Source organism: Chiloscyllium plagiosum, chromosome 22 (assembly GCF_004010195.1).
Source record: "Chiloscyllium plagiosum isolate BGI_BamShark_2017 chromosome 22, ASM401019v2, whole genome shotgun sequence".
Lineage (NCBI taxonomy): Eukaryota > Metazoa > Chordata > Chondrichthyes > Orectolobiformes > Hemiscylliidae > Chiloscyllium > Chiloscyllium plagiosum.
The window spans coordinates 29,171,135-29,188,283 of NC_057731.1; the positions used below are offsets into that span (position 1 = coordinate 29,171,135).

General features: G+C 39.5%; 1 protein-coding gene across 4 annotated transcripts in view; it reads left to right on the forward strand.

The window, feature by feature from the left end:
- LOC122561159 (carbohydrate sulfotransferase 15-like) overlaps positions 1 to 17,149 on the forward strand; it is an 83,484-nt gene that overhangs the window by 61,365 nt on the left and 4,970 nt on the right. For all 4 annotated transcript variants that reach the window (XM_043712659.1, XM_043712655.1, XM_043712656.1 and 1 more), the window contains exons 6-7: positions 3,583 to 3,739; positions 15,658 to 15,805. In XM_043712659.1, coding sequence (XP_043568594.1) covers positions 3,583 to 3,739; positions 15,658 to 15,805 — 305 coding nt within the window. The remainder of the gene's footprint in view (positions 1 to 3,582; positions 3,740 to 15,657; positions 15,806 to 17,149) is intronic.

Consider the following 17,149-nt stretch of genomic DNA (forward strand, 5'->3'; position numbering starts at 1 on the left):
CAAGAATAGTTATGAAAATATTTAAAAATGCAGACTGGTGGCAAGAACTCCAGATCAAAGAGGAACACAACACAACAGATACAAAACAAGCCCTGTTCATTGTAAAATAGCCCAAGTAATAAACACTTACCACCTGTTGTTAACACCCCATAACCTAGACTGACCGAGATGTAGACAAAAACAGGAAGTCCCCCTTCCTCTGAAGCTGATGAAATAAGTAAATTAAGTATTTAAACAGAACAAAGTGCAGCATAATAATCTAAACTGCATAGAAGCTCTTCAGCCACATTCTCAAACAGAATCCATCAAATTCAGCACCGCCTTCCTAACCTGCAATCTTCTTCCCCACCTCTCCGCCCCCACCCCAGTCTGACCTATCACCCTCACCTTGACCTCTTTCCACCTATCACATTTCCGACGCCCCTCCCCCAAGTCCCTCCTCCCTATCTTTTATCTTAGCCTGCTGGACCAACTTTCCTCATTCCTGAAGAAGGGCTAATGCCCGAAACGTCGATTCTCCTGTTCCCTAGATGCTGCCTGACCTGCTGCGCTTTTCCAGCAACACATTTCCATCTCTGATCTCCAGCATCTGCAGACCTCACTTTCTCCTTAGAGGAAACTGGAGCCACTGTCTGTGGGCAGTACCACCTGACCAATGTAAGTGGGGCAAAACGATGCAAAAGGAGGTCCTCTCCTGAAACAATGTCACTGATATAACAAAGGAGTAACTTTACTGAAAATCCAATATTCCTCATGCAGTTATTCCAGGTTTTCAGCCAGTACTGGCAATATTCAAAATTATTAGCCAGATTAAGCTTAGCAACAAAAATACAAGTATCTGCATTCAAATAATTTGGACCAGAAATGTAATTTCTTTTTTAAAAAAAGTCTGTGCTGATGAGATTTCCATAGTTTAAAGCAAAACTTGGTCATTCAATTTAATTTCTAAAAGGAAGATTATCATTCCATCTATAATTGTACATCATATATTTCTATTGGGACCTCAATTTAATATATGCTCACTGTTCCTGACACCCAATCTGTACTACCAGTTACAAAATATCTTGTCACTTTACATTACTATCCAAAGTAGCCACTGATTAAAACATTTGTGTGGATTTTCTTTATTCTCATGGTATTAACATTAAATATTTTTTGTAAATACTTGCCACTAAGGTGAAAGTACCAGTCTCCGCATTTAAGGGTAATTTTGCTACTTTGGCAATCAGTTGCTAGCATCATGCTTGACCAGGTCAGATATAAAGTGGCTAAGTGTCAAGTTTTTTTTTGCTCAGCTGCAACTGTGTCCGGGAATCTTTATCTACAGGGTCTTCAGTTATACAACATTGACACTTGCTCATTTTCAGTCCCAGACCTACTTGCTTTTTTTTTCAGTTATTATTGATGCCAAATGTTAGGGCTGCCCCTTTGAGGAACTCAGCAAATAAAAAAATCAGTTGGTATCTTAAAATGTAGGTAGATGTTTTTCTAAGCTAGATATGTACATATGTGTCAGAGAAATCCAAATGCTAATGAATTGCCTCATCAGTCACAAAACAATACTTCCTATTAATCTGAGAGGACTAGGACAGTATTTTTAGAAAAAAATTACAAGTATTTTGAAAACTGTGTTGTCAATTAGGTGGGAAATGGAAAACTGGTGAGATACTGATTTGGTTAGGTGATGAAGAGTTTAGAACAGTGAGAGGAGATGGCCTTTTAGATGCAGTTGTACATTGTACTTTTGGACTAGATACATGGGATGTACTCACTGGCTTTGATAAAACACTGGAGATTACAAGAAGTTATGTCTTTCATGAATCTCCTTGGATCTTGCAGCATTCTTGGGTCACAGTTGAATGTTCTAATATTTAACTGGAATAGAACTACCAAAGGATCTGCTAAAGCTTATTGGGATTGCCCTTTAATGGGGTGGAAGGAGGACACAATTACAGTCCACATGTGCGAGGACTACTCAGATATTGCATATCAGTTTGGGACAGACTAAATCATTTACCATGTGAATCCCATCAATGCCGTCTGTGAAGAATGTTGACCAAGCAGTAAAGCCTGTTTTCTGTTGTTTCTTTGTTAACTTATGGTTCTATTTTCTTTTTGGCTAATTTTTACATATAGCTACATATAGTAATTCTTATTGAGTAATTCAAATATATCGCTCCTGCGATTTTTTTTTCCTTCTGTTGTTTACATCCATGTTCTGAAAAGTTAAGACCTGTATAATTTGCTTCTTTGCCATCTAATTGCTAAGGGCCAACCAATTCTCATTATAAATGGATATAGTCTTTGGATGTAAAGAGTTTGGACTTACTTAGCTTAGAGCATTTGCATACAAAATGCATATGCACACACATGCATACCTACTTTACCATTAAAATCAAGTCATTGTAAAGGAATACGACTAATTTTTAACACTCTTCATTCTGAATTTTCATTATATTTTATGAACCCTTTTCCTCAACCTCAAGTTTTTTGCTCTTAGCAATGAATTCTGAAGATCTTAATCAATCAAGCTTAAAATAAATCTAAATTTACTAAGCTGCATTCAGTTACTTTCTTTCAGCTATCCTGTTATTCAGCTCTCTGGCTCTTAGGTCAATTCCCTTGTGCTACTAGAATCAACATCAAGCCCCTCTACAACAAGCTCCACACATTTTTAGGATATTTTGTTCTTCCACTTCAATCTGTTATGGACCATGCCAGACCCCTTTCATTTTACAAGTGTTTTTTTAACTTGAAAACCTATTGCCTGAGGCAGTATCTATTCACTATAATCAAACTGGCCCTAAAACCCATCCAAACACAGACTTTTCATAGTCTGTGTCTTTTACGACTTCTCTGAAAGAAAACCAAGGGCAACATAACCTTGTTAAAGGAGGAACATCATCACAAATCCTTTCAAACAATCAGCAGATATGGAGAAAAGATAATTGATTATAGTTATTGGAGAGATTAAAGGCAATACTAGTGGTGAAACTTCTTTTTTTCCATTTTGAACAACTATTGCTTATGTAAGATATCAGAGGAATACAATAGCAATGTCAAACGAGTTGCATTTTTAAACTTTAGGCTAAAATTTGGAGTTTAAGAAGTTTATTATTTCATGCCTGAAACTACTCAATTGATTATGTAACCACAGAAGAAATTAGTGTTTTAAAATGTCATGTTGAGGAAAAGCAATAATATGGGGTAGAAAAAAAACTTGCTTTTGTAGAATCATAGAATCCCTACATTCGGCCCAACAAGTCCACCCTGACTCTTGGAAGAGTATCCCACCCAGACCCAGACCATGACCCTATTACTCTAGATTTCCCCTGACTAATGCATCTAGCCTACACATCCCTGAACAGTATGGGCAATTTTAGTACGGCCAATTCATCTAACCTACCCATCTTTGAACTATGGGAGGAAACCCATGCAGACATGGGGAGAATGTACAAACTCCACACAGACATTCACCCAAGGCTGGAATCGAACCTGATCATGCAGTTTACTGAGTATTTCACTGGAGTTAAGTCACTCAATTAATGCATTTTTATAATAACGTATTCCCATCTTTTTTAGGCTGTATTCTGATTATTTGTACTTCATAAGCGCAAACAAATCTGTCGAGGACTTTCATGAAAAAGTAAAAGATTCACTGCAAATATTCAATGGATGTTTGATGCACTCTTCTCTTAGATCCTGTGTATATAACTGCACCGTGAACTCTGCCATGCCTGTAAGTACTTTTTCGTGACAGTCATTTAAAGAGCAAGTACCTCTGTCTATCAAAATAGATGTGCATTAATAAAACAATGTAAATTGCAACTCCTCCAACAATAATGCCTTCAGTTCTATTGTGGCATAGGTGGGAAGTGTCTCTACCTCTGAGCTACAAGCTCTGGATTTACTTGCCACTCCAGGACTTGAATGGTCAAGGAAGGTGCCTTGACAATGTAGTCAAACTGCAAATTCTTCCAACCAACACCTGTAGTGGCTGATAAGAGTGGGTGAAATTTCTTGTCAGCCAAGTGAAAATTGGAGCCTGAAACACAACAATCTATAGCTAACCTCAACAGCATGCGTGCAAAGTGCCAATTGCCACAGCAACTCACACACCATGTGGTAAGGGGATGGGATGTACAAGCCAGTTGATCAGTTGGCTAGACAGCTGGTTTGGATCCAATTGCCAGCTGTGCAGAGCTCATTCTGTCTGGGCACTGAGTGACAATCATGTCTTTGGACAGAGAACTGGAGAAGAATATTTCACTCTATGGTGCTGTATGGAAGCAACTTTGTGGCTTTCAACTAAATTAATTGTTAATAGTTGGGAAAAACACTGCAATTCTGAGCTTGTTGATTAGAATTTGCAGCAATCATACTTTCAATGCATTAAAGATCCAGTTGCATCAGCTGAAAGGGTCACATAACTGATAGGAGGTAGTAAATGGTTCTGATATATTATTATAGGTAATGAGTGATTAATTAGATTGCTGTGATAGTTCATTATTAGTAGTAGTTTTAATTACATGCAATGCAGCAACTTGCTAGCAAACATGATATGCACTCAAATTACCTTGGTGCCATGTTTCTCCATTTTGGTTTTGAGATTCTTTAGGAAGGGGGCAGGTTTTGTGGAATAGTGGCCAGCAACCTACTGCCTCTGAGCCAGAGCCACAAGATGTGATGTTTAGGAGAACTTTTAGCCAAGGCAAGCTGATTATGTATCAATCTGTATATTATTCCATCACAAGCCAATGGCTTTAAGAGCTGGAGCGATTCCTGGTCAGTCCTATGCTGGAACAAAATTGAAGCCGCTACTACTGGGCTTTCCAAAATGGGGATGGGCCCCAAGTAGAGTCACAAGCAGAAATTTTGGGGTCCCAAGTCCTGAACTGACAGCAGCTGTCGGCAGCTCTGACTGAGTTCCAACAGTTGTGCTCTGACTTTAGCAGGCAGGCCCCTGTGCTCATTGCTGTCATTAACTACCTCTCTGTTCCCCCTGAAGTGCCTTCATAATTTTCAAGCTTTAAATTGGGAGTCACAGTTGGAATAAGTTTGGAAAACATATTCCAAACAATAAACTTATTCTCTATTATGTACTGGGCCAAACCCCCTCAAAATATTTTAAGAAGATAGTCTCGACCCCAATGTTTTCTTATTGTAAAGGTTAATGTAAGATGTTGCGTTCCTGATACAATTTGATTGGTCAAACTACTCAGTTTTAAGCAAAGCATACTTTATTTTGACACTATAGTGAAAATACAGACAAAATTAAAATTAAAAATAATTGGCTTAACTGGAACGCTATTGAAAACTTAAAATAATATACATATTAACTACTACTAATTATCTACTATCATATAGTAACATCCTGTAAACCCACCCTTGGCAAAGACAAATTCAGTAAAATAGATGATCTTACATGCAATTCTAGCAGCAGAAAGGGAAACCCAGCTTTTAGTTGTAACAGAGAGAGCTTCCACATGCAGTTTCAAGACCCGGAAACGGCTGAAAGCTAAAACTAAAAATCCTGGTTTTGTGGGAGCCTGACCCCACCAATTCAGGCTGTTTGAACTTTTGAAAAAAAACCCAAGGCCTCCCAAGTTGTTTACTTTATTGGCTTTGAGCTCGCTGCTCAGTACTTGTTTCAACATTTTTTCATTTAAAAAAAGGACAAAATACACCTCTTAAAGCCATAATATTGTCACCCTACTCTATGAGTACACTACAGTACATAAACATTACACTCCTGTAGTCCATTTCAGTCCTTTTGTTTTCCCAACACGGAACACTACCGTTTTAATTCATCAAAACCACGACAACGCATCTGCAATTAGATTTTCTTGTCCTGCAATGTATATAATTTTTGAATTGAGTGGTCACAACACTAAGCTCCATCTAAACAGTCTGAGTTTTTATCCTTAAATTTTCCCAAAATCCTTGAGCGGTTATGATCAGTATATACAGTTGTCTCAGCCACATTATTGGCGATATAAATGTCGAAATGTTGCAATGCCAACACCAAACGCAATGTCTCCTTCTAAATTGTGAAATATTCCTGATGACTAATCAATTTTCTAGAAAAATTCCCAATAGGTTTTTCAATCTTCTCATCGTCTTGCAAGGATAGAACACTGACATCCACATCACTTGCATCAATAGCCACATTGAATGCCTTTGCATAATTAGGTGTAGCTAACATTGGAGCAGTGGATAACATAGCTTTTAGGCTGTTAAATTCCTTTGGACATTCCTGTGTCTACTGAAACTTTCTGCACTTCTTTAACAAGTCAGTCAGTGGAGCAACCTCACTGCTAAAACTCAGTGCAAATATGCAATAAAACCCACTCAATCCCAAGAATTGTAGTCCTACCTTCTTCATCGGGGTATGGGAAGCCCTCCACTAACTTCTGTTTTCACATACCGTGGAGCTACTTATCCATGTCCAACGACATGGCCCGGGAATGTTACTTGGGCTTTTGCGAATTCATTCTTAACCAGGTGTATCACATGTCTGCCTCCCAAAGTCAATCAGACAATTCCAATAGATTCTCCAAACATTCCTTCCATGTGTGGTGAAAATTCACATAATTGGATAATCCTGATTTTATTGGTTCATCTTTGAAATGTGGCTGGCACATTTTTCATACCAATGGCATGACTTTAAACTAGTATAGCCTATTCGACGTCATGAAAGCCAAAATTGTCTTCACTCTTTTTAATAAAGATACAGTATACTCTGAGGAAGTCCAACTTTGAAAAACATGTTACTTGTCCCACCTTTTCAATCCAACCTTCCAAACCTGGAATACGTTATGAATCTGATTTTGTAACTGCATTAACTTTGTGATAGTCCACATGTAATCATTGGGTACCATTTAGTTTTGGCACCATTACTATGGATGAGTTCCATTCGCTGCAGCTTACTTTGATTTATATTGTCTTTGAGCATGCAATCTCTTTTTGAACCTGTGCCAACTTCAGAGGGTTAAGTCTATAAGGATGTTGCTTAGTTGGAACAGTCTTTTCTATATCTACATCATGCATAATCAGATTAGTACATCCCAGCATACTCCCATATATCTCTCCCCATGTGATTTTAATAACTCTTTCAGGTCATTTTGATTTTCAAAGAGGGGACACAAGGTCAAGGTGAAGGGCAAGAGGTTAACAGGGGAATGTTGTCCCCAGAAGGTGTTGACAGTCTAGAATGCGCTGCCTGGGAGGTTGATAGAGGAAAATTGCCTCACATTCTTTTAAAAGAAATACCTGGATGAAGGCTTGGTGCATCGTAACATTAAAGGCTATGGGCCAAGTGCTGATAAATGGGATTACTTTGAAGTCAGGTGTTTCTTCACATGTCAATGCAGACTTGATGGGCTGAAAGGCCTCTTCTGCACTGTATGATTCTATGATAATGAGTGTCAAAATGTTCCATGCTTTAACTGCTTCTTAGCCTCTCTGTCCATGCCCCTCATAATCTTGTAGATCTCAATCAGATCACCCTTTAGTCTTCTCTGCTCCAATGAAAACAGCCCAAGTCTATCTAACCTTTCCTGATAACTTAAATTTGCCATCCTTGGCAGCAGCCTGATGAATCTCCTCTGCATTCCTCCAGTGTAGTCACATCCTTCCTGTAATGTGGTGACTAGAACTGCACACAGTACTCTAGCTGTGTTCTCACCAAAGTTTGCCAGAACTCCAATATGACTTCCCAGGTTTTGTAATCTATGTTTCGATTGAAAAAGACCCATATGCCTTCTTCCTCATCCTACTAACATGCCCTTGTGCCTTCAGAAATCTGTGGACAAATGGACCAGGTCCCTTTGTTCCATTGAACTTTCTAGTGTCATGTCATTCATTGAATACTTTATTGTCAATTTACTCCTTCCAAAGTATATCACCTCACACATTTCAGTGTAATTTTCATTTGCAACTCATCTGCCCATTTGACCATTCTGTTTACAACTTTATGATGACACACACCCTCACTGTTAACCACCTGATCAATCTTTGTGTCAACTTCAAACTTAACAAACCAACCCCCTCACAATCATTTATGTTGTTTATATAAATGTTGAATAATAGTGGACCCAGCTCAGATCCCTGTAGTATGTTATTGGACATGGGCTTCCAGTCTCTAAAGCAGCCTTCTGTTATCACCCTCTGTCTCCTACAACTAAACCAATTTTGAATCCACTTTATCAAATTACTCTGTATCCCACGTTCATTTGCCTTCTTGGTAAGTTTCCTATGTGGGACCTTATTAAAGGCTTTGCTGAAATCCATATAAAATACATCACCTGCACTACCCTCATCTACATACCTGCTCACCACCAAAAAAATTCAATCAAATTTGTTAGGCATGACCTCCCTCTGATGAAGCCACACTGACTATCCCTGATCATGCCTTAACTCTCCAAGTGGAAGTGGATGCTCGCCTTCAGAATTTTCTCCAATAATTTCCCTCTCACTGGTCTGCAGTTCTCTGACTTATCTCTACTGCCCTGTTTAAGTATCGGAACTACATTAGTTATTGTCCAGTTCCCTAGCACCTCCCCCATGGCCAGAGGGGAATTTGAAATTTGGGTCAGTACCCATGCAATTTCCTCCCTTGCCTCCCACAACATCCTGGGTCACAATTCATCTGGGACTGGAAGTTTGTCCTGTTTTAAACCTAACCACACTCTCAAATCCTTGTCCTTCTCTGTCAATTTGCTCAAGCATCTCATAGTCTCTCTGCCAGGATCCATGTCTTCACCCGTATTCTCTTGGGTGAAGAAGAATGTGAAGCATTGGTTCAATACTCTACCAATATCCTCTGACTCCACCACAGACTGAACCTTTTGGTCCCTAATGGCCCTTACTCTTTCCCTGGTTATCCGCTTCTCATTGATGTATTTCCAAAATATCTTGGGATTTTACTGACTTTTACCAGCCAGAGCTTTCGCAGATCCCCTCTTTGCTTTCCTAAGTGCTTTCTTACATTCCACCCTACACTCCCTGTACCCACTAAAAGTCTTTTTTTTCTTTCTCATTATATCTGGAATATAATGTGGGTGGCACAGTGGTTAGCACTGCTGCCTTACAGCGCCAGAGACCCGGGTTCAATTCCCGCCTCAGGCGACTGACTGTGTGGAGTTTGCATGTTCTCCCCGTGTCTGCGTAGGTTTCCTCCGGGTGCTCCAGTTTCCTCCCACAGTCCAAAGATGTGCAGGTCTGGTGAATTGGCCATGCTAAATTACCCATAGTGTTAGGTAAGGGGTAAATGTAGGGGTATGGGTGGGTTGCGCTTCGGCGGGTCGGTGTGGACTTGTTGGGCCGAAGAGCCTGTTTCCACACTGTAATGTAATCTAAAAATCTAATCTAAAATCTAATCTAAATCTTTGGTCATCCATGGTTCTCTCGGCTTGTTAATTCAGCCCTTTCATCCTAGAGGAAACGTATTGGAGTTGTGCCCTCTTCAATTCCTTTTCAAATACCCCTCCCCTCCCCCACTGCTCTTTTGTAGTTTTCTCCAGTAGTAGCAGTTTCCAGTCTTTCTTGGCCAGTTTCTGCTTTATTTTGCTAAAATCTACTCTTCCCCCAACACAAAACTTTTTGTTTGCCACTAATATATTACTTCTCCATAATAAGCTTGAATTGAATCATGTTGTGATCACTGTCACTAAAATATTCCCCAGCACCACCTCAAACACCTGCCTGCTTTCATCCCACAGAATGAGATCAAGCACAGCTCTATTCCTTGTTGGGCCCTTTACATATTGATCTAATAAGTTCTCTTACACACACTTCACAAAATCCAATCCATTCCAAGTCCTAAATGCTATGTTTATCCCAGTTAATGTCAGGTAAGTTGAAACCATCTCCTGTAATGATCTTTTTGTTATTATTTTTACACATCTCTCTTAATTGTGCAGAAATTTGCTTCTCAATTTAAATGTGGCAGCACTTTGTTTGTCTTCGGCTCTACCCACAAAACTTCATTCGATGCCCCCTCCAAGATACCATCTCTCCTTACTGCAGTAGCTGAATCATTAAGTAATAATGCAATGCCTTCTCCTGTTTTACTCCCTCCTCTGTTTCACCTGAATGATTCATGTCCCGGAATGTTGAGTTAATAATACTGCCTCACCCCTAACTGGCTTATGCTCGAAACGTTGATTCTCCTGCTCCGCGAATGCTGCCAGACCTGCTCTGCCTTTCCACTGCCACACTTTTCGATTCTGACTCTCCAGCATCTGCAGTCCTCACTTTCTCCTCACCCCTAACTCAACCATCTTACCTGGCACGTCTGGTGTTGAAGTAAAGACCATCTTTACTCGCTTGAAAATTAATACAGCCTCTGACTTGATTGTTTTACTGTATGATTCTGTGGTTTTATTCTGCTAACAGTCTGTGCCACCCCCCACTCCCCCACCACTACCACTCCTGCCAAGTTAGTTACAACTCCTCCCAACAACACTAGCAAACCATCCCCCAAGAATGTTAGTCATTCTCTGGTTCAGATTCCACTTGTACAGATGCTACCTTTCCCAGGAATGGTCCCCAGTGATCCAGAAAACTAAAACTCTGTCTCCTGCACCAACTGTTAAGCCATGCACTCCTCTGCATTATTCTCTTATATCTGTGCTCATTAGGTGGCACTGGGCCTATTTTGTTTTTAATTACAACCCAGAGGTAACAATCTAAAAGGTTCTGTCTTTTCATCTATTGCCGAGCTCCCTGAATTCTTGATACAAGACCTCATTCCTCTTTCTACCTCTGTCATTGGTGCCAACATGTAACCGTGACCTCTACCTTATCATCCTCTCCCTTCAGATGCCTTGCAGTTCTTCAGTGACATCCTGGAGCCTAGCACTAGGGGGGCAACATGCCATCCTGGAGTCATGTTAATGGCCATGGTGCCATCTATCTGTTCCCCTGACTGTGAAATCCCCTATTACCATTACCCTTCTTCCCCTCCTGTAAAGACAGGCTGCTTGTTGTGCCAGAAACTTGGCTCTGTCTGCAATCCCTGGAGGAACCAGCACCCTCACCACCCTCCAAAATGGAATACTGATTTATGAGAAGGACCCTAGGTGTAAAGATTAAAAAGAAATACATAAACCAAACAAGTCCCTACTCTTGCTTAAGTTGTGACTCACAATTTAATATAATTTGGAAATACCCACCAGGACTGACTTGCCAATCAGCTCCCATTGGTCCAATGTCACTCTCTGAACTGTGATATCTGGTTTCCTCCTGTCCCACTGGACTTCAGGTTCGCTTTACTCTGTTCCCACTGCTGCGACTGCTCTAAGTGTGCTCAGTCGAAGCCCTGCTCCTTCGATGTCTATCTGGAAGCCACTGCTGCTGCTTACCCCCAGGTTTGCTTTACTCTTCTCCCACCACTGCTGCTCTGTGTGCGCTTGGCAACATCAAGCCATAGCTGAGGTATAGAATGAAGAGATACAAGGCAAATTACTCTTTCAAGCCTTGGGAGAGATCTACATAGTGCATTAGATTGACATCTCTATTTGCCACAGCTCTCATCCATGTGTAACAATTGAGTTAGTGTCAAGAAGTATTACATTATTTGCAATTTAGCACCCTTGCCCATTTGAAACTGGGATGAAGCTGCTCAAAGTCATTTCCCTTAGGAGCCTTATCTCCAATGTTAAAAGGAACTTTCATGCCATCAGCCTTGTGTGACATTGAAGGCATAATTCAAAAATGTGTGAAGCTCTAATGTCCATCCAGTTCTTCAGCCCTGAACCTTCTGAGGTGTTTTATATTCTAACTCAAGCATAATTCGCTTGAGGGCAGTGCAGGATTTGTTTACCTATTAAAGTTATTTTCTTAGTCATTTGCATTGATTTCTGATAATATTTCTTTTCCTCTACAAATATTCTTTAGCAGGTATGTATGATGACAAGTGAATAATAACCAGCTGAAACTGTTTAAAGATTTTAGAAGATATAGTGACAGAGTGTGTTAGAATGCACTTTACACTTTAGAATCTAGCCCAGGCCACATACGTTTTCTCTGGCCAGTAAGGATCCTAATTAAAGCATCTCTAGCCATGTAAAATAGTCCCAACGAAACAATATGTTTTTAATATCGTTACCTGATTTTTCTCACTATATTAAAATTAAAAAGCCATGACTTAATTGTGTTTCTGGCACTAAAAACTTCAAAATATGCTATCTGCATCTGAAACCTCTATTATTCCAGCATATCTCAGTTTCTGCTTCCAACGATTCTCATTTCTGTCTGCTAATTGATGTAGCCTCAGACATTTTAGGCAGAAGTTGCTCTTTGAAAATCCCATTGGTCACTGACACTAAGGCAGAAAATTTTGGGCTTCACTGTCAAACTTTCAGAACATTTTTGATTAGATAGCAAAATTCCAATATCTCTGGCAGTAAAGTGCATTTTTACTTCTTTAAGTTGTGGACAAAATCAGACTCCTTATACCCCTCCACTAACTTGGTGCCTGCTATTTAATCACTTTGATGGACTGGCAATGGAAAGTAGCTGGTTTTTCTTTGAGTTAGCTATCTTGAAATTAACTGCAGAAAATTCATAATACAATTCAATCCATGTTTTATTTACAATAATATATTTCCTGAAGAATGAAGTGCATCTATTTGGGATCATTGGCATCCAAATAAGGGACCATTAAATCTACAGGCTAATTTTCCTTATCTTCAATGATAAGTCCAAGTTCTGCGTTCACTAATTCACTCATAATTCACACAATTGATGCATATTTCATTTTTTATTAAACTACCTTATTCCCCAGCTTGTAGAATTTACCAACTGTGGACTATTTAAAATGTTGTAATTGATGTTGATTTGCTCTGCAAACTCTTTATGGGGCTGTATGTCTTCACCTTACATTTTAACGTGATACTATGAGTTGCTTGAAATGGTTTGAAATGAATCATTTAGTTCGACCAACATTCCTCTAGATAGTCCAAAGTGAGAAATGTAACTATTCTGATACTTGCATCATTTAATCTGAGGTTATCTGTTGTTTGGTCGTTAGAAATAAAGAACTGTTAGGAATACACAAATAACTGTAACTATTACTAATATAACTTTGAATATTCTTTCTTGCCTTCAGTCTTCCCTCACTGTTTCATATCACCAATCTAAGATTTTTTTTTGATACGTCTTATCTTGATTTTTCATTAAGGTCTTTGGGGTCAGATGAGGGATGAACTAAGAGTCATACTGAGTTCAGTACAGTTGTGATGCCTTTTAGAATGCAATTAAGATATGGAGCTAGTGTCTTATTTATTCTTTTTACAGTTCCCGATCTTGAAACTTGCCACTAACTGTTCCATTTCCTGATCAAGGAGACATCTGAATCATCTCGTCTTTGGCCTTCTGTCATTATTTCTTTTCAATTGATCAACAACAGATTTTTGCAGAGTGGTAGGGATTGACTCAGCTTCCCAAGTTTGACATTCCTTGAGGGAATTTTAACTTGTTCCTGCAAAATGGCAGCCTTGTTGCATAAACAGGAATGCTTTCTGGCCATCATTTTCAAACCAAATGTCTTTGTCTAAATTATTTTAACCTAAACATTACACCAAAATAAAATTAATGTCCAACACTGTTTGTTTAAAATATTTGGTTCACTTTATGATAATTCTCATTTGAACTGCAGAAGAATGTTGAAATCTGAACAATGATTCTACGGTAATCATGAGTTTTCTGTAAAACAATATGCTCTGTATTTTGTTTTCATTTTTTTCCCTTCCATCCCCTTCTAAATAGTGGCTGTTTGAAGAGGTATTGATTTCATGGTCACTTTATCTGTTGACGTGTAACTATAATCTAACTGTAGGATTATTGTAACATAAAGACTTGTTGTATTTGAGTTCTAGGGAATAACCAAAGTCTGAGATTTTGTTTTGGAAACATTACTATTTTGGCTGGAAGGTAATGCCAAAATAGAATATAATGTAGCTTTGGGTCAATGAAGTTTATTGCTCCTATTCCATTCCACCACCTCCATGCTGTGGCAGGAAAATATTGCCTGGGTCATCTTTAACGTGGCTTAATCACAGAGTCATACAGATGTACATCACGAAACGGACCCTTTGGTCCAACCCATCCATGCTGACCAGATATCCCAACCCAAACTAGTCCCACCTGCCAGCACCGGGCCAATATCCCTCCAAACCCTTCCTATTTATATACCCATCCAAATGCCTTTTAAATGTTGCAATTGTACCAGCCTCTACCACATCCTCTGGCAGCTCATTCCATACATGTACCACCCTCTGCGTGAAAAAGTTGCCCCTTAAGTCTCTTTTATATCTTTCCCCTCTCACCCTAAACCTATGTTCTCTAGTTCTGGACTCCCCGACCCAGGGAAAAGACTTTGTCTATTTATCCTATCCATGCCCCTCATAATTTTGTAAACCTCTATAAGGTCACCCCTCAGCCTCCGATGCTTTTCCGAGAGGGATTGAGCATTAGAGTTTGCTTAATAAAAAATAATATTTATGGAATTTTCAGCTACATTTTGAAATGTACAGAATTTTTCCCTTGGGATCTATAAATCCTTTATAAAAAGTCCACCAAAACAGATTACTGATCTCATATCTGAGACATTTCCATGAGTATCTCTCTAGTTTTCTTGGACTGCCTTTAATCAATCCTTTTCTCATTTCTGGTTACAAGTCTCTCTTTTATTTATGACTGCAATCTTTGTCCTGCATTCAGCTCTTCTCTGCTAAGTTTTCCAATGTCAGAAATCAGTTACTGTGTGAGTTTTTCCTGCCTGAATCTTAAATGTGTTAAAATCAAGGCTTTTACTCTCATCAGTTTGCATTTTTTGCCAGAATTTGAGAACTTTGGATATTCTTTCTTGACCTCAATCTTCCCTCCCTGTTTCATGTCACCAACCTATAATTTCTTGATTTGTCTTGTCTTGGTTTTCACCCAGGTCTCTGGGGTCAGATGAGGGATAATATACCAGTCATACTGATTTCAGTACATTTGAGATACCTATTAGAATGTAATTAAGACATGGAGCCATGTGTCTTGTTTATTCCTTTTACCGTTGCTGATCTTGAAACTTGCCACTGACTGCACCATTCCCTGATCAAGAAGATATCTGAATCATCTCTTTGGCCTCTCTTTCCAGTTGACCAACAGCCAGATTTTTGTTGAGTGGCATGGGTTGACTCAGCTTTCCAAACCTGATATTTCTGTCAGGATTTTTTACAGCTTGTTACTGTAACTTCAACAAAAGATTACTGGAATCCTAGATTCACACCATTTCATTAGGGTTTTTGCTGAAGTTACAAGAGGAGGTCATGAAAACCCTATGGGTTTGTTTCCTTTGTTATCTTATTCCTTTGTGTTATATCTTCTCGATTGTGGGGAACTACAGAGGGGAAACTCTCCATTCATGCTTGGTGCAGTAAGTTAGTGCACTGATCATACCAAACTGCTGTATAACCAAACTGGTCAGCATGGATGAGATGGACTGAAGGGTCTGTTTCCGTGCTGTACATCTCTATGACCCTACATGGGGCTATATACTTTAAAGTATTCTGTACAATGGACATAAATTGATTGACCACAAAGTAAACAGAGGAGAAAGGATGGAATTGCTAAACAATGTATTGTCTTTCTTTTTCTCTTTAGGTGAGATTGCAAATTGGGTTATATGCAGTCTTTCTGTGGGACTGGTTTACAGTTTACAATCCAAACCAATTCCTCATTCTCCGGCTGGAAGAACATGCTGCTGATTTGAAAAAGAGTATGCACAGGGTCTTCGATTTCTTGAACTTGGGTACGCATTTGTATTAAACTGCATTTCTGTGCTAAAAGCATTAGTTTATAAAATATAATTCAAAGAAAAGCTTAGTTAAAGCAGTGTGCTTCATAACATGTGTGGAAAACACTGGAGATCAGCAAATAGACAGATGGCCAATGATTTAATGACATTTCGAAGGGACTTAAAACTGGTTTACACCTATCGCTATGTTTACTTGGATAGTGAAGTGAAAATAACACCCAAGGTAGCCTGAATATTGATTTGCCTTTTAAATGACAACCTGTTTGAAGGCCATTCTCCATCCCATTCTCTTTTAGATTAGATTCCCTACTGTGTGGAAACAGACACTCGGCCCAACTAGTCCACACCGACCCTTCACAGAGTAGCCCACCCAGATCCATTTTCCCCATGGCCAATTCACCTAACCTGCACATCTTTGGAGTGTGGGAGGAAACCGGAGCACCCTGAGGAAACCCATGCAGACATGGGGAGAATGTGCAAACTCCACAAAGGCAGTCACCCGAGGCTGGAATCGAACCTGGGACCTTGGTGCTGTGAGGCAGCAGTGCTAACCACTGAGCCACCATGCTGCCCTTACCATGTAATTTTGCATATTACAATGAAGCTCTTGTTTTAAATACTTGCTTCGAAAGTACAGAACTGCTAGATTGTCTGGCCATTTTTGCTGGTGACTGAGAAGCAAAAGGTATTAGTTTTCATGATACATATCCTTTGCTCACTTTTTAAACACACACAGTAATAGCAGGGCCATAGAACGCACTGCCTGCAACAGGAGTAGACTCACCAACTGGAAGGGCATTTAAATGGTCATTGGATGGGCATATTGATGAGAATTGAATAGTGTAGGTTAGATGGGCTTCAGATTGGTTCCACAGGTCCGTGCAACATTGAGGACCGAAGGACCAGTACTGCACTGTTATGTTCTATACACACATGTGCACACACATGTGCATGTACACACACACACACACACGTTAGTTTAATGACAGTTATCAGGACATTATTGGAATCTATCGTCAGGGACAGAGTATTGAGCACTTGAACAAATATGACTCAGAGATTTCTGGAGGGTGAGTCAAAAGAGCAGTGGAGGGAGGATCATTGAACACTGTTAAGATTGAATTTGACACTTTTCAACTGCCTTGACAAGTAAGAAGCTATGAGGAGTAGACAGGAAAGGAATTGAGGTCACAATAAAATCAGCCTTGTTCTTATCAAATTGTGGAGCAGGCTGAAGGGGTGAATGGCCAACTGCTGCTGTGAATTTGTGTGTGTGGAATCTAGTTTATCTTTTTGCCAAAAATGTTGGGCAGAAGGGTACCTGTTTTGATTTTCATA